This window comes from Nelumbo nucifera, chromosome 1, assembly GCF_055504915.1.
Source record: "Nelumbo nucifera cultivar China Antique chromosome 1, China Antique-T2T, whole genome shotgun sequence".
In the NCBI taxonomy this organism is placed as follows: domain Eukaryota; kingdom Viridiplantae; phylum Streptophyta; class Magnoliopsida; order Proteales; family Nelumbonaceae; genus Nelumbo; species Nelumbo nucifera.
This window is the reverse complement of record NC_142649.1, coordinates 198059399-198075026: the sequence shown is the minus strand read 5'-3', so window position 1 is coordinate 198075026 and position 15628 is coordinate 198059399. Positions and strand designations below refer to the sequence as shown.

The 15628-nt window shown below is 39.0% G+C and overlaps 1 protein-coding gene across 3 annotated transcripts in view; it reads right to left on the bottom strand.

Moving 5' to 3' along the window:
• PRMT7 (protein arginine methyltransferase 7) overlaps window positions 1-15628 on the bottom strand; it is a 69272-nt gene that overhangs the window by 35460 nt on the left and 18184 nt on the right. For 2 of the 3 annotated variants that reach the window (XM_010265983.3, XM_010265981.3), the window contains exons 3-7: window positions 15183-15308; window positions 11674-11838; window positions 11469-11587; window positions 11273-11376; window positions 10593-10855 (exon numbers count right to left, since the gene is read on the bottom strand). In XM_010265983.3, the coding sequence (XP_010264285.1) occupies window positions 10593-10855; window positions 11273-11376; window positions 11469-11587; window positions 11674-11838; window positions 15183-15308 (777 nt within the window). The remainder of the gene's footprint in view (window positions 1-10592; window positions 10856-11272; window positions 11377-11468; window positions 11588-11673; window positions 11839-15182; window positions 15309-15628) is intronic. The other variant, XM_010265982.3, reaches the window with a different exon arrangement.

Genomic DNA, 15628 nt, shown 5'->3' with positions numbered 1-15628 from the left:
GAGAAGATGAAAGAACAAAGAGGAAGGGTGACCATGTTAAAGGATAGATTTTTTTATTGGAAATGGTAACTTCATTACTGTAAAATTAAGATACAAATGTCAACCCCTAAGATAGGAGTTGAGCCCAAGTAATTTGAATTACAGAACTGCCCAGAACAAACTTTCCCTCGCTGTCCCTTGTTTTGCTAAGGTATCAGCCAGACCATTAGCTGATCTTGAAGCCTGCATCAAGATCCCTTCTTATATTGAGAATTTCCCATATGGGTTGTCGATACATCCATGCTCCAACTTGCCTGATTGCAGCCAGTCCATTAACAATTTAGAATCTCCTTCTATCTCAACTTGGTGTAATCCCAATTGCTTGGCATATTTTACATATTGAAGCAGAGCTATCACTTCTGCTCTCAGTGAGTCTCCCACCCCTATTGGCCCAGAAAACATAGCAACCATTCCCCCATCTCCATCTCTGAAAACTCCCCCTATACCTGAAGGCCCAGGATTACCTCTAGAGCTCCCATCAAAGTTCAACTTTATTCTTTGTTGTGTTGGAGGGGACCACATTTCCTGCACAATAGGTTTTATAGATGTTGTAGCTGCAACCACTCCCCAATTCCTAAATATGTCCTCACCATGTTAAAGGATAGATTGAGAGACAAAGACTAAATGGAAATGCTAACCAAGCAGAGAATGAATTATATTATAGTTTTAAGTGCTAAGAATGTTTTTTTTTTTTTTGAAGGATAGAATAAAAATTTTATAAAAAAGAAAAGATAACGAAGCATTGGAAGTCAAGGAGACATCCCAGATTGAGAAACAGCTAGACAATCTGAGAAGATTCTTCCTTACAAGGTTGTAATTCCAGAACACCCCAAAAATTCTCTATCAATTCCTCCCTTCTAACTTGATCAAACTCTGGAAGAACCAGCACCCAGTCTGAGACCCAAGAACCCACGGCAGAAACTTTTTTTCTTTTTTGTCAATAAACAAATTCTCTATCAAATCCATATTTTTTGCTTTGTTTTCAAATGCTCTTCTATTCCTTTCAGCCCACAGTGACCAACAAACTGCAAAAGGAATACAGCTCCACATAATTCTGGCTTTCTTGCTGCCACTGATTTTCAGCCATCTAGACAAAATCTCAGCAGGAGATGAAGGCTGGAAGACTGACTTTCCAAAAAGGGAGTAGAAATTCCAGATGAATTTTGGCACTTTGCACAAATTGAACAGATGCAACACTATCTCAGTGTCTCCTCATCCAATTTGCACAAATAGCAGAAACTTGGAAGGAAAAAGCCTCTTTTCTTCAAGTGACCTGTGGTTAGAATACTGTTGAGGGCAACCAGCCAAGAAAATGCCTCCACTCTCGGCAGCACTGGGTTCCCCCACACTCCTTTTAAGCTAGAAGAAACCTGATCATCTCTTACCAAAGCCAAGTAAAAGGATTTCATAGAAAACCTGCCATCCTTACACTCTTTCCACCAATGACCATCCTCTGAAGAAGGAGAGACATTGGACTGTTCTAGTTTGTTCAACAGCTGAATGCACTCTTCCACTTCTCGTTCGTGCAGGGGTCTTCTGAATCTTGGGATCCATACTAGTTGCTCCCCCCCCCCCACTGGTCAATAGTGACCTGATGTTCAGTCAGTCTATATAGCCTTGGACAGATTTCACAAAGTTTCCCCACTCCAGTCCAATCATCTTCCCAGAATCTTATCCTTGAACCTTTCCAACTTTAAACTTTGTCAGATCCCTGAAGTCCTGGTTGAATCTCATAATACCCTTCCACACACCAACCCCATAAGTCCTTGAAACTTCTCTTGGCTCCCACCCAAACCTCACCACCCCATATTTCCTAGCCACCACCCTCCTCCACAGTGCTTCCTCCTCTCCTTCCTGCCCAAACCTCCACAGCCATTTTCCTAATAAAGCTTTATTAAAAGTCCTAATTCTTCTTATACCCAAAGGCCCAAACCTCCCCTTTCCTTAGGCCTACACACTTTATCCCAGCTCACCAGATGGAACTTCTTGGCCCTTCCTGCCCCTTCCCACAAAAAATCCCTTTGGATCTTCTCTAGTTTGACAGCCACTTCCTTTGGAATCTTCAATAGAGATAGATAACATGTGAGAAGGCTTGAAAGCACACTCCTAATGAGGATAATCCTACCTCCAAAGGATAAGTACTTTGCCTTCCAACTGTCCAGTCCAGCCTCTTCTCCACCCATTCTAACAGAGGACTCCAGACGTTAACAGCAGATATCTTTGAACCAACCGGGATCCCCAGATAAAGGAAAGGGAGTTCCCCAATCTGACAATTCAGCACTGATGCAAACGGCTCCATGTTACCTCTGCTAATATCCCCGATTCCGATAAGGTGACATTTTTCAAGATTTACTTTCAAACCTGTCACCATTTCAAAATTTGCTAAAGTGGTTATCAAACTCGGCACCTGATCAGCAGATGCATCTAAAAAGATGAGGGTGTCATCTGCATACTGGAGATGAGAGATAGTAGGCCCTTCTACCCCTGATTTGAAACCTTCGATCCAACCCAACTGAGAACTTTTATTCATCAGAAGATTCAGGAGTCAGGACCTCCATAATTAATACAAACAACAGGGGGGAAATTGGATCCCCTTGCCTCAGCCCTCTTGATGCTTGAAAAAATTCCAATGAGACCCCATTGATGATAATGGAAAAGGACACTGAAGAGATGCAGCCATAAATGCAGCTTCTCCATTTCTCCCCAAACCCCATCAGCCTCTGACTCTCCTCCAAGAAGCCCCACTCCACATGGTCGTAAGCTTCTTCTATGTCCAGGTTACAGATCAGGTTTGGCCTCCCACTCCTTAATCTTGAGTCTATGCATTCACTTGCCACCAAAACTCCATCCAAGATCTGCCTACCTTCCACAAACGCTATCTGAGTTTCCCCTACCACCTCGTGCACCACATTTTTCAGCCTACTAGCCAAAAGCTTGTATGGGCTGCATATCAAGCTAATTGGCCTGAAATCTTTCAAGTTCAAAGCCCCATCCTTCTTCTTTATTAGGGAAAGAAAAGTTGCATTGGCCCTTCTTTCTAGTAATCCAGAATCCCAAAACTCCTGCAACCAGTTCAAAACATCTTCCTCCATGAAATGCTGGCAACTTTTTGTTTTGGAATGGTAGAATACTGATGTATTTCATTCTATTGCCAATCGGCATATTTATACAGTAAGCTGCTGCAATAAATAGAAAGAAAAAAAAATAGAAAGAAAAGAAAATAGAAAGTAGAAAAATAGAAAGAAAAGAAAATAGAAAGTACAAGAATAGAAAGAAAAACTTTCTAAATCAACCCTTCCACAATCCTAGGAATATATACAATTCTATTTTTACACAACTACCAAATATAGATCTGCACCAGTAACCCCACGTTTTCCAACACTCCCCCTCAAGCTGGTGAATAGACATCCTCCATTCCCAGCTTGGCTATAATTCTTCGAAAGTCTGTACTATTGAGCCCTTTGGTAAGTACATCGGCCAGTTGTCCTTTTGTAGACACATAGGGAGTGCAAATCAACTTGCTGTCCAGTTTCTCTTTTATAAAGTGTCGGTCAATTTCAATGTGCTTCGTCTTGTCATGTTGAACAGGATTGTGAGCAATATTGATGGCTGACTTGTTATCACAATATAGTTTCATAGGCTCTTCTCGTGGAATCTTCAAGTCTTCTAAAATTATCTTCAACCAGAGTAATTCACACACTCCTTGTGCCATAGCCCTGAATTCTGCCTCTACACTTGACCGAGCCACTACATTTTGCTTCTTACTCCTCCAAGTGACTAAGTTTCCTCCCAAGAAGGCACAGTAACCGGAAGTGGACCGTCTACTGGAGATCCTACATAATCGGCATCTGTATATGCTTCAAGAGCCAGTCCCCCATTTCTTCTGAATAAAATTCCTTTTCCTGGATTGGCTTTCAAATAGTGCAGAATTTGATGAGAAGCCTGCAGATGAACTTTAGGATTATGCATAAACTGACTTATTACACTTACAGCGTATGCAATATCTGGTTGTGTATGTGCAAGATAAATGAGTTTTCCAACCAGTCTTTGGAACATCTCCTTGTCTACACTTGCATTCTCGCTGGCTTCTCCAAGTTTATGATTGGGATCTATAGGCGTGGAAGCTGGTTTACATGCCATATTTCCTGTTTCTCTCAAAAGATCAACAACATACTTTTGTTGAGAGATAAAGATGCCTTGTTTAGAATGTGCAACTTCAATTCCGAGAAAATACTTTAGTCTCCCCAAGTCTTTTATCTCAATTTCTCTGGAAAGGTAGTTTTTCAATGCTTCCTTCTCCTTTTTATCATTCCCAGTAACGATTATATCATCCACATAGACTAATAGTGCAATAACTCCCCCTGAGGTTGTGTGTTTGATAAACAATGTGTGGTCACCTTGACTTTGCTTGTAACCTGTACTAAGCATCACCTTTGTAAACCTTCCAAACCATGCTCTCGGAGATTGTTTTGAGACCGTATAGTGCTTTCTTCAACCTACGAACTTTGTTCCCCTTAATGCCTTCTCCAAAACCCGGTGGAATGTCCATGTATATCTCCTCTTCTAGATCACCATGGAAAAATTCATTCTTTACATCAAACTGTTGCAAATCCCAATTATAGTTAGCAGCCAAAGACAGCAACACCCTTACTATATTCATTTTAGCTACTGGGGCAAAAGTTTCCTGATAATCTACCCCATAAGTCTGTGTATATCCCTTGGCTACCAGTCGTGCTTTGTACCTTTCTAATGACCCATCAGATTTGTACTTAATTGTGAACACCCATTTACAACCTACAGTCTTCTTGTTTCTTGGTAGATCCACAACTTCCCATGTGTTGTTCTTTTCTAGTGCCTCCATTTCCACTCTCATGGCTTTTCTCCACTCCTTATTAGAAAGTGCCTCGGCTAGCGTATTAGGAATTGGAATGGTGTTAAGCCTGGCTAGAAAACTTTTATGGGATTTAGAGAATCTTTGGAACGACACAGATTTGGCTAAAGGGTACAATGGGCGTTTGGTACATTCTCTAGTTCCTTTTCTCAGTGCAATAGGTAGGTCATACTCAGACTGTGAAGGTGCAGGTTCAGGTTCTGCATATTCCTCAGTTCCAGGATTAGGAGTTGAATCTTGGACTTGCACAAGTTGAGGATCTGGATTTCTTCTCCTAGAGTAAACCTGCATATATCTCACATCATCATGCACATCATTGGTGGGGTTAACAGTGTCTGAATTTGGTTCAATGGTCGGGTTGTTTGACTCTTGTTGAGACTCGGGAATGTGGGGCTTAGAGGATTGTGACTCAGAGGGATGTGATTCTTAACGGTTGGATGACTGTGAGGAGGGCAATACATCTAAGGAGAGTAAATCCGAGGCCTTATCTTCCATTAATGAGGGCTCCCCCTGAAGATAAGGTTCAGTGAAAAAGGATTGTCCCTCCTCAAATGTGACATCGATGGAGGTGTAGAATTTTCTGGTGGAAGGATGATAACATTTATAACCTTTCTGAGTTGGGGAATATCCCAAGAAGACACACCTGATTGCTCCTGGATCCAATTTTCCCTTATTATGGACATGAACAAAGGCAGTGCAGCCAAAAAATCTTGATGTGAGATTATTTGAGGTTCGAATATCAGGGTAGAATTGAGAAAGGACTTGTATTGGGCTTCGGTTGTCAAGAACTTTAGATGGTAGTCTATTTATGGTGTATGCAGCAGTAAGGGCAGTTTCCCCCCAATATTGTTTTGGCACCCGGTTTTGAAAGAGAAAGGCTCGAGTGGTTTGCAAAAGATGGCCATTTTTCCTCTCAGCTATCCCATTCTGTTGGGGAGTGTTAACACAGGAGGATTCATGCACAATGCCTTCTTTCTGAAAAAATGGGGACAAATTCTGATTAAAATAATATGTAGCATTATCAAATCGAAACCTTTTAATTCTCACACCAAACTGAATTTGGACCATGTTATGAAAGTTGGGAAGAATGGTACCCACATCAGATTTAGACTTAAGAAGAAAGATCCATGTGACCCTAGTGCAATCGTCAATAAAGGTGACAAACCATCTAGAACCAGTAATGTTGGGAATTTGAGAAGGGCCCCATATATCCGAATGAATAAAAAAAATGAGTTGAAGATCTTTTATTGCTGGTTGGGAAAGAAACCCTTTTGTGCTTAGCAAATTCACAAACATCACAATGAAAAGTTTCAACATCAATTCCTTTAAACAAGAAAGGAAGCATTGTTTTTAAAACAGGAAATGAAGGATGACCGAAACGGAAGTGATGACGCCAAATTAAATCTTTATTGGAGGTAGATAAGAATGACTTGTGTGTGACATGCATAACAGTGTGAGATGGTTTGTTGGTTGCTTCAAGGTAGTAGAGTCCATCCCTTTCCTTAGCAAGTCCAATCTTCTTCCCCGAAACCTGGTCCTGAAATACACAGTAAGAAGGAAAGAACACAACATTGCAGTTCACATCCTGGGTGAGTTTATGTATAGAGATAAGGCTAGTGGATAACTTAGGAACATGAAGCACATTTTTAAGCAATAGGGATGGAGTAATTTGAATATTCCCAATCCCTGCCACTGTGGTGAAAGAACCATCAGCAACAAAAAATTTTCTATTACTAGGACAGGGTGTATAGGTGAGAAAATGTAGTGAAGAAGGTGTCATGTGGTCAGTAGCTCCAGAATCAAGAATCCATGGAAAAACACTAGCCGAGGCATGTAATCCTAGAGATAAAGACTCACCTGAGAGAGCAAGAGAGGTAGAACCACTTCCTGGTTTCAAGGATTTCAGGAAGCTCCTTAGCCTTTCAATTTCTTCATCATTAAATGGTCCCTGACTTGAGTGTTCTTGCTGCGGGGTTGTGGAGACATTATGGGCATGTTGAACTCCTTTTGAAACTCCTCGATTTCCCCATTCCTTGCTGGATGTGGGAGGTTTCCCATGAAGTTTCCAGCACCGATCTTTTGTGTGTCTAGGCTTCTTGCAATAGGTGCACCAGAGGTTATCGTTAGAATCACGGGTAGTTGTGTCACGAGCCAAGTTGTGATTGTTCTCACCCTTTGAACCACTGTAACTTCCTCCCCTTGCCACCATGGCTGAGCCTTCGGGATCTTTAGGCTCAAGCATGATTCCACGGCGGCTTTCCTCAGCTCTGACAAGGGCTATGACTTCATTCAATGGAGGCACTTCTTCTTTGCCAAGAATTTGTATTCGGACCTGATCAAATTCAGCATTCAGTCCGACCAAAAAATCATACACCCTATCTCTTTCAATAAAATTCTTCAAGATCACAGCATCATCAGGGCACTTTGTCTCAAGAACCCAATAATGATCAAGCTCATGCCATAAATTTTGCAGCAAATTTGCATACTATGTAACACTTCTACTCCCTTGTTTGACCGCCATTGTCTTCACTTTGACCTCATAGACACGAGCAGTGTCATAGGCTTTGGAATAGGTTTGTCGAACAGCATCCCAAATAGCCTTTGCAGAGGGAAGAAACATACAAGTATCACTGATCTCGGGTGTCATTGAACTCCACAACCATGACATAATCATGGAGTCCTCTTCGTCCCAAGCATCAAAATTTGGCTCGCCCAACTTTGGCCCTGTTCCAAGAGGTGACTAATTTTTCCTTTTCCCTTCAAATAGGTACACACCAGTTGTGACCACTTCAAGTAGTTCTGGCCATTTAGTCTATATGTTGTCTGAATATTCTGCAAATCACCAGTGTGAGGATGAGAATTTGTTGCTCCTTCATCGGTTTGGACGGGAGCACTTGTTGCAGTCATGTCGGACATTGTTAATGGAGGAAAAATAAGGCCAACAGGAAAGGAGAATAAAGGAGGGAAGAACTGGCCGGAATAAAGGAGAATAAATGACCACTTCTGGTTACAGATCAACACTGAAGGCCAGAAGAGAAAAACTGGCAATGAAGGCCGAAAAAATCTCAAGGGTGACAAACCTAGAGCTTTGATACCATGTTTTGGAATGGTAGAATACTGATGTATTTCATTCTATTTCCAATCGGCATATTTATACAGTAAGTTGCTGCAATAAATAGAAAGAAAAGAAAATAGAAAGTACAAGAATAGAAAGAAAGAAATAGAAAGAAAAACTTTATAAATCAATCCTTCCACAATCCTAGGAATATATACAATTCTATTTTTACACAACTACCAAATATAGATCTGCACCAGTAACCCCACGTTTTCCAACAATTTTAATAAAGTTAAAGTTAAAACCATCAGGTCCAGGCGCCTTGTCCCCGTTTAACCTCTTCAAAGCTTCCCTAACTTCTTTTTCAAACCACCTTTCTAGCCGCCCAATGACACCCAGCTCCATTGTCTACCTGAATACAGCCTCGTAAAAGTCCACCACCGTCTCTTGAATCTCTCCCCAAGTTTCCACCCACTTGGATTCTTGTTATCAGATTTATCCTTCTTCTGCCACTTGCAAAAGCATGGAAAAAGGCAGAGTTGTTATCTCCTTTTAGCCAATTAAACCTGGATTTTTGTCTCCATCTAATTTCCTCCCTTAAAATTAGACTTTCTAACTCTTTCTCCAAAACTGGCCTTTCCACCTGAACTTCTCTCTTGCCATCCCCATCTTCTAGTAACCTGTCCAGCTTTGATAATTTCTCCAACACTTCCTTCTTTCTATTCTCCTCTTCCCCAACCACTTCTTTCCTTCTCCCCTTCAGCTCCTCCTTGATTAACTGTAATTTGTGGAACGTTGTATTGACCATATTAAAGGATAGATTGATTTCTTGTGATGTATGAATTAATGCTCTTCAGGAAAAGGGGTTAAGATATTGTGAAAGATAAGGATATATCCATGGAGTTGTTCTTAACATGGGAAGGTGATTTGACTATCAAGAATGGAAGGCAATGTGAGACGTGAATTGATGGGATTCTGGTTCAGCTTCCAAAGTGTTAATGTGATGCCCTTGGAAAGCCATTAAGGCTATCCTACCTTTCTTTTCTGAGCATGGCATGTATGACCAGTCTATGGCCGAAAGATCAAGTTATTGGAGGATTGGTGGAGGAGAGACTAAACTTTGTGAGTTGTGACAACCTTTCCCAAGACTTTTTTTTTTATTTCTCACCTTTCTCAAGACTGAACAAACTGCTTCTCCTTTTACTTATTTCTCAAGATTGAGATTTTGGCTTTACAAGGAGTCTAAGATACCATGAAAGTGACGGGGTCATTTCCCTTTTATTGATCAGTAACTGAATATTCATCTGATATGTAAAATGGAGTATACCAAATATCACACTAAGTTCTAGGCTAGCCCTACTACCTAACTCATTCTCCCCTATGCCTTTATTTGTTGCCTTAGATGCATCATGTCATCATTCCGAGAATGACCCTCCCCCAATACAATTGTGTCCTGTTAGCCCCTTGCTAGGTCAACTCATCTGTCATAATTAGCCAATCTTTGAATCCAAAGAAAGCTAGCTCCTATTTCTTTGGTTAAATGTCTGATTTCTCTCAGAATATGCCTGTATTTCCAGAACCCCACACTATTGTTCTTGAGCCACACACAATCATTTTTAAATCCGCTCCCACCAATTCTTTGGAGTGTTTTTGAATGAAAGAAATTCAAGAACATTTAAAAACTTGGAGCAAAAATTGCATATTCTTATTGATCTACTATCAGTTAGAATTGCAAATTGGATTCTACCAAGGAATTCAAGGGGAGGCATGTAGCCCATTTAGAGGGGCTCTAACTTGGAGTGCTTGCAATGAGAGTGTAAACTTTGATGGGCAACCTTTGGGAAAAGTGGGTACCTCTAGTATTTGAATGGTCTTTATAGAAGGTGCCGGTAACATTCTGTTGACCTTTTCAGGCCCAATCAGAGAAGGTACCTCTCTTAGAGCAAAATTGCTAGCTCACCTGCAAGGACTAAAACTGGCTTTCTCATTCGGTTGGAATAATGTCTTAGTAGAGAGGGTGACTACCAAGTTGTTATTGAGTGTATTGTTGGGTAGTCTTATGGGACCTTGGCTTTTAGATTTTTAATTAGAGAGGCCAAAGTGTTAGTTGTTTCATTGAACATCAGATTCATCTGGACACCTAGATCAGCAAACTCTTTAGATAATGGTCTCAAAAGAGAAAAACTTTTAAGGTATGACCTATTATGGCATGGAGAGTCCTGGGGCCAGGGGTTCATTTACAAGACTGGTTCTTATGTTGAGTTACAGATTTTTTTCCTATCAGTTTCAAACTGTTTTTTCTCTTATCTGTTCTCTGGTGTTTGATTTGAATAGCAGGGATTTTTCTTTATCAATAAAATCCTGTTTGATTGGCATTCACCAGTGTTAATATGATCAAAAAGGAATTGGAGGTTTATGCTTTTGCATATACATTGGACACCTAGGTTGGTACATGATTTCGAAAAAGAATGATTGAATATATCATTGTGGTTCTTATTGTTATTTTATCTCTTTACAATTTTCCCTTGGCTTACACCAACCATTGTACACTTCATCTTTGGTAAAATCAAATGTTATCAAATGAAAAAAAAAGTGATAATTTCTTACTGCATTCATCACAGCTCTTAGCATATCATATCTCCATTCTCTGTCTCCATATATAGCAATTCTTTCTGGTGATAGTATAAGTTGACAACCTCTGGTATGAAAGTCAGGATACCCTTGTTCCAATTTTGAGTCCCCATGCTTGAGATTGTATGAGATACTAATATCATTATGAACTGCTTGAAAATCAACCTGCTCATCCTTGGATACCAAAATTCCTATCCCTGGTATGAACCAAACACACTGTTTCCAATGGTCACACCAATCTGCAAAAAAAAAAGAGGAAAGCCTCATTAGTCCACTGTGACATGCATTTAATAATTCAAAATCTTCAAAACCTATGCCAAGGAAAGAGCAAACGGATCATATTTAATAATCCAAAGGCTCTTGCCTTGGCCAAACAAGGGGTAAATAGGGAAACATTGTTCTGGGCACAACTGTAACTCTTGCTTTAACATCAAAACTCATGTAATTCTGTTATAGTTCTTTTATTTGCTGTTAGGAGAGGCGGCATCTCGCACCTTTAAGGGGATTTTCTTGTATCCAATCATTATTTTAATGGAAATGAATTTATTTATCAAAAAAATAATAATCCAAAGGCTCTTTTCTTAATTAGAAGCCTTATTTTCTTTTTCCTTTTTTAATTTGTTTTGGATGTAGATAGAACGAGTATGACCACTCACTATGAGATTGTGTTTGCAAATCTTCACAGTTGAAAGGCAAGTTTATCCACCGAGGGGCAGTTGAATAGAAGATCGTCCCCTCGTAATCAAGCTGAAGTACCCACCTGAGAAGACAAGAGCAAAATAATTGTGTGAAACTAAATTGCTTTGGGAAAACTTGTGGTAGAGGACTATTATTACTGGACAATATATTTACCAGGAAACTATAGCATGAACTCTACCATCACTAGTTGCCTTTATGTGTAGTTCAGTTTGTCCATGACTTTCTGGTCGTTTTGAAAAGTCAAATTCAAAAACTTTGAATGGATCTGACAACTGGATAAACACTAAATTGAATAGAAATTAGACCACTTTTATGCTAAGGAACTAATTACTTTTTAATGGAAAATTCAAGCTCATACCAATCTTATCTCTTCTGCTATTGCATCACAATGCATAGCATATTGTTGTGGTTTGACTCTTAAAATTCTCTCCAATTCAGCTGGAACAAGATGTACATTATCCAATGCTTTTGCTTCATTATTGTATAAATCATGCAGTTTCCATAAGAATGTACTTTCAACCAGCTGAAGCATCAAAAGATGAAATGTAATTCAGCCTTGATATCATTAGAATAATCCTCTCTCAACACCAAAAAATGTATTAAAAAAACTACTTTACTACAAACTAATATAAATCATAAAGAATAGATGTTCAAGCATAACAGGAACAAAAAATGACGAATAAAAGGAACATAAAAAATAAAGTTCTCGCCTGTTTTTTGAAAAGTAATAGAAATTTTATTAATTTAATCAAAACAAAGTAATATACAATTAAAACTTCCCAACCAGATGTGTGAGATGCAGCCTCAATTGCATAAGATATATTACAATTGAGCCCAACGCATATGATACCTAGTCACCCCTTTCTTAGCTAAATAGTCTGCCATCCCATTTGCCGGTCTCCTTTCCTATTGAATCCTTACAGCCATATTTGTAGTCATCCACTTAAATCTCTTGATAGCTTCCCTGTAAGTCCATATTATTGTGTCTGTCTCCTTCAACCAACCAACTACCAGCTTGGAATCCCCTTCAATGAGTACTCTGTCAAAATTCAAATCTCTAGCTATCTGTACCCTTTGCAACACTGCTTGGAACTCAGCTTTAACGGAGTCCCCTATTCCTGCTGCATCCAAGTATAAAGAAATAATATGCCAGTCTTTATTTCTGTAAACTCCCCCTAATTCCCAAAACTACCGGGTTACCTAGACTGCTTCCATCAAAGTTGAGTTTTATAAAACCTTCTTCAGGTGGTACCCAACCCAAGCTGAGGGAGCCTTTTCCTTGTTGGCTGAACCCTTTGCTACAGCTTCCCAATTCTTCCAAATATCACCAAAAGAAAAGTGGTAACCCAATGTCTAACTCTGTTCACAACACAATCCAACACTGCATTCTCAGTGAAAATTCTTGCATTTCTCTCCTCCCAAGTCGTCCAGACCAATGCTGCCCTGACACACCTCCACATTATCCTACCCCTCTTAAAGGTCTGGCACTAATTGTAAGTCTCCTAACTTAAAGGTTGCTTATAAGTAATAAAGGGAAGAAATAGTGAAAGAAACCTTGGAATAAGCATTAGCATAGTTTAAAATGTTGACATATTTCCTAATTCCACAACATATTTCCATTTCCATCAATTATCAAAAAAAAAAAAAAAACATATTTCCATTTACATGGGTACTGACACAAAACATTACTAAAGAATTGGCATACTCCCTAATGAAAAACTAATAATGCTATGTGAAGGAGTACACAATATTGTATTATAACGTGATGATGACCCCTGGTCCAAAATTATTTTTGGATGTGATGTTAAACCGTAGTTTTTATTTGTGTAATAGATTATTTGGTTGATCTATTAGAAGTATTTGCACATTTTGTAAGTTCAATTCGCTTGAACTTACTGTATTGTATAGATTAGTTTAAACTCTTAAAGTCCACAGAACTTTGCAGCATATTCTCTTGTCTATTAACCTTCATTTCTTGGCTTTTATTTGATGGTTTAGAGCAAGATAATAATTATGCTTCTCTTATCATTTCATAAAATATCATTGTATAATTTTTGCATATTTCATAATGTTTCCACCATGTAATTCTCACAATATTTACATACAACATTTCAACATCCCACCATTTCTGGCATGTTTCTGTACTTGGATGATTGGTGTTTCCACCGATATGAATATTTTAAACCTTGGGAATAAGACACCAAACAAAAATAAATGTAACATGGACTTGTACAAGAACACATAGGTATATGCTGATATGCACAAGTGCACACATCACATGCCCTTAGACAGGTAGAGTGAATCTGACTGTCATAATTTTTCTTTTTATCGAAAACGGTAGCTTCATTAAACAAAACTTAAAAATACAACTGTCACCCCTAGAGTAGGGTTTGAGATACAATCACCAAGTCACAACACTGCCCAGAACATGTTCCCCCTAACAGCCCCCTGAATCTGCCTGTCATAATTCATAAAAGGACCCCTTCTTTGTGACAGTCAACTCGGTAAAATTAAATAGAGCCTACACACCTAGACAGTATCACGCACCACTTCATTTATTGGAAAGTATTTCACTCTACATTTACCTGCTGATACTACTTTACTATATAGGAAAGATTAGCCCTTTTTCGTTCTACCAATACAATCGTAATAAATTAGGTATGCAAATGCATTTCTAATACTTCATAACAGCTTAATTCATATATTCAAGAAAGAAAACACAAATATAAACATCTATGTTCCATGAAAATTTTCACAAAGATAAAGAATAAAATCGGGTTTTTTTCCAAAAAAGTTTGACCAAAAGAAAGTTCAACAGTACAATCTGACATAGCTACCAAGGGGCCATTTGTTAACATCTGAAGTTGCTGAATTGAACGACCTATTGCTTTATTTTTTGGTGGATAAAATAATTAAGTAATAAAATATTCAAGGGTATAGTAATCTACGCAGCTTCAGCTTCAGCCATTAGTGCACAACCTCCTTAAAAATGTATTCACCATAAAGGACAAAGTAATAAACTTTTCGGTTCGGCAACTGCAGCTGTAATGCATAAAGATCACACATTGGGTAGAGACAGTGGAAACCTTTCAAGTCTTCCCTTCGAATGAAATAGTAAGATCTTGGATGGAGGCGGCACAGTCCTCTAAAGAAAATAGACAGGATAATCATGGAATGGAAACCTCCAGAAGTTAACAAGTTAAAACTGAACTTTGATGGGAGTTCTATGGGAAATCCAGGATTGGCAGGTATAAGTAGTGTATTCAGGAATTCTGAAAGCAGGGTGGTGGTTCTGTATCCAGGGCCTATTGGAGTAGGAAATTCTTTGAAAAAAACAAATTGATGGCATTGCTGCAAGGCCTACAATTAGCAAAGCAATCAGATTTCTAACAGTTGGACGTGGAAGGGGACTCAAAGTTGATCATCTCATGGGCAGAGTGCAGCTGTCATGTTCCCTGGACATTTAGGCATGTAGGGAAGTGGAAAGTATCTCAAAGGACTTAAATGTTGAATTTAAGTGGGTGAGAACTGCAAATGGGATGGCTGTTACCCTAGCAAAACAGGGGGTCATGAGACAGCAGCTATTTGGGGCATCATTTTAAACTTTTATGTTCTTGGATTGTTGCTTGTTGGTTTTTCCATCATGTTGTGCTAATCTCAATTTACAGTTAATAAAATTTCCCTGCTGATAAGAAAAAAAAAAAATCAGCTGTTATCAAATGGCTACTCAGTTCCTTAGGTGGGGCTCAACACCTGGCAGCAAGTAGTTGCTTCACATGGAATTGTTAATAAACGTCTTTGACATGTTATGTCCACTTCCAAAAGGAAAATAAGTATAGAAGAAGAAAATCAGGCACCGTTGAACACCTGGCCATAAATAGTTGCTCGGGATGGAACAGTTTGTGGATTTTCCATCAATAGCTCATCGTGAGCCTGTTGTAGAGTCGGTATTAGCCCTTCACCCAATAATTCTGAGTCTAGTATCTCACTAACCTACATTTAAAATTAGATATGTCCAATTAACTTGTAAGCAAGGACTCAAAAGGCAATACCATGTAGTAAATATTAAAAATAAATAACATAATCAAGAGATAGCATATGATATGAGACCCTGAAATATGCAGAATAGGAAATGAAAAAACGTATCTAATTTGACAGTTACCCTTGGATCCCATATGAACATTGACCAGAAAAACTGGAATTTGATGTTCTTTCATGCAAGAAATACATGCATGGATTCTCTAAATTGGCCAATGGGGCATATATGCTAGCCATTCCAGCACAGCTCTTGACATTTTTTTGAGGGTGAACTG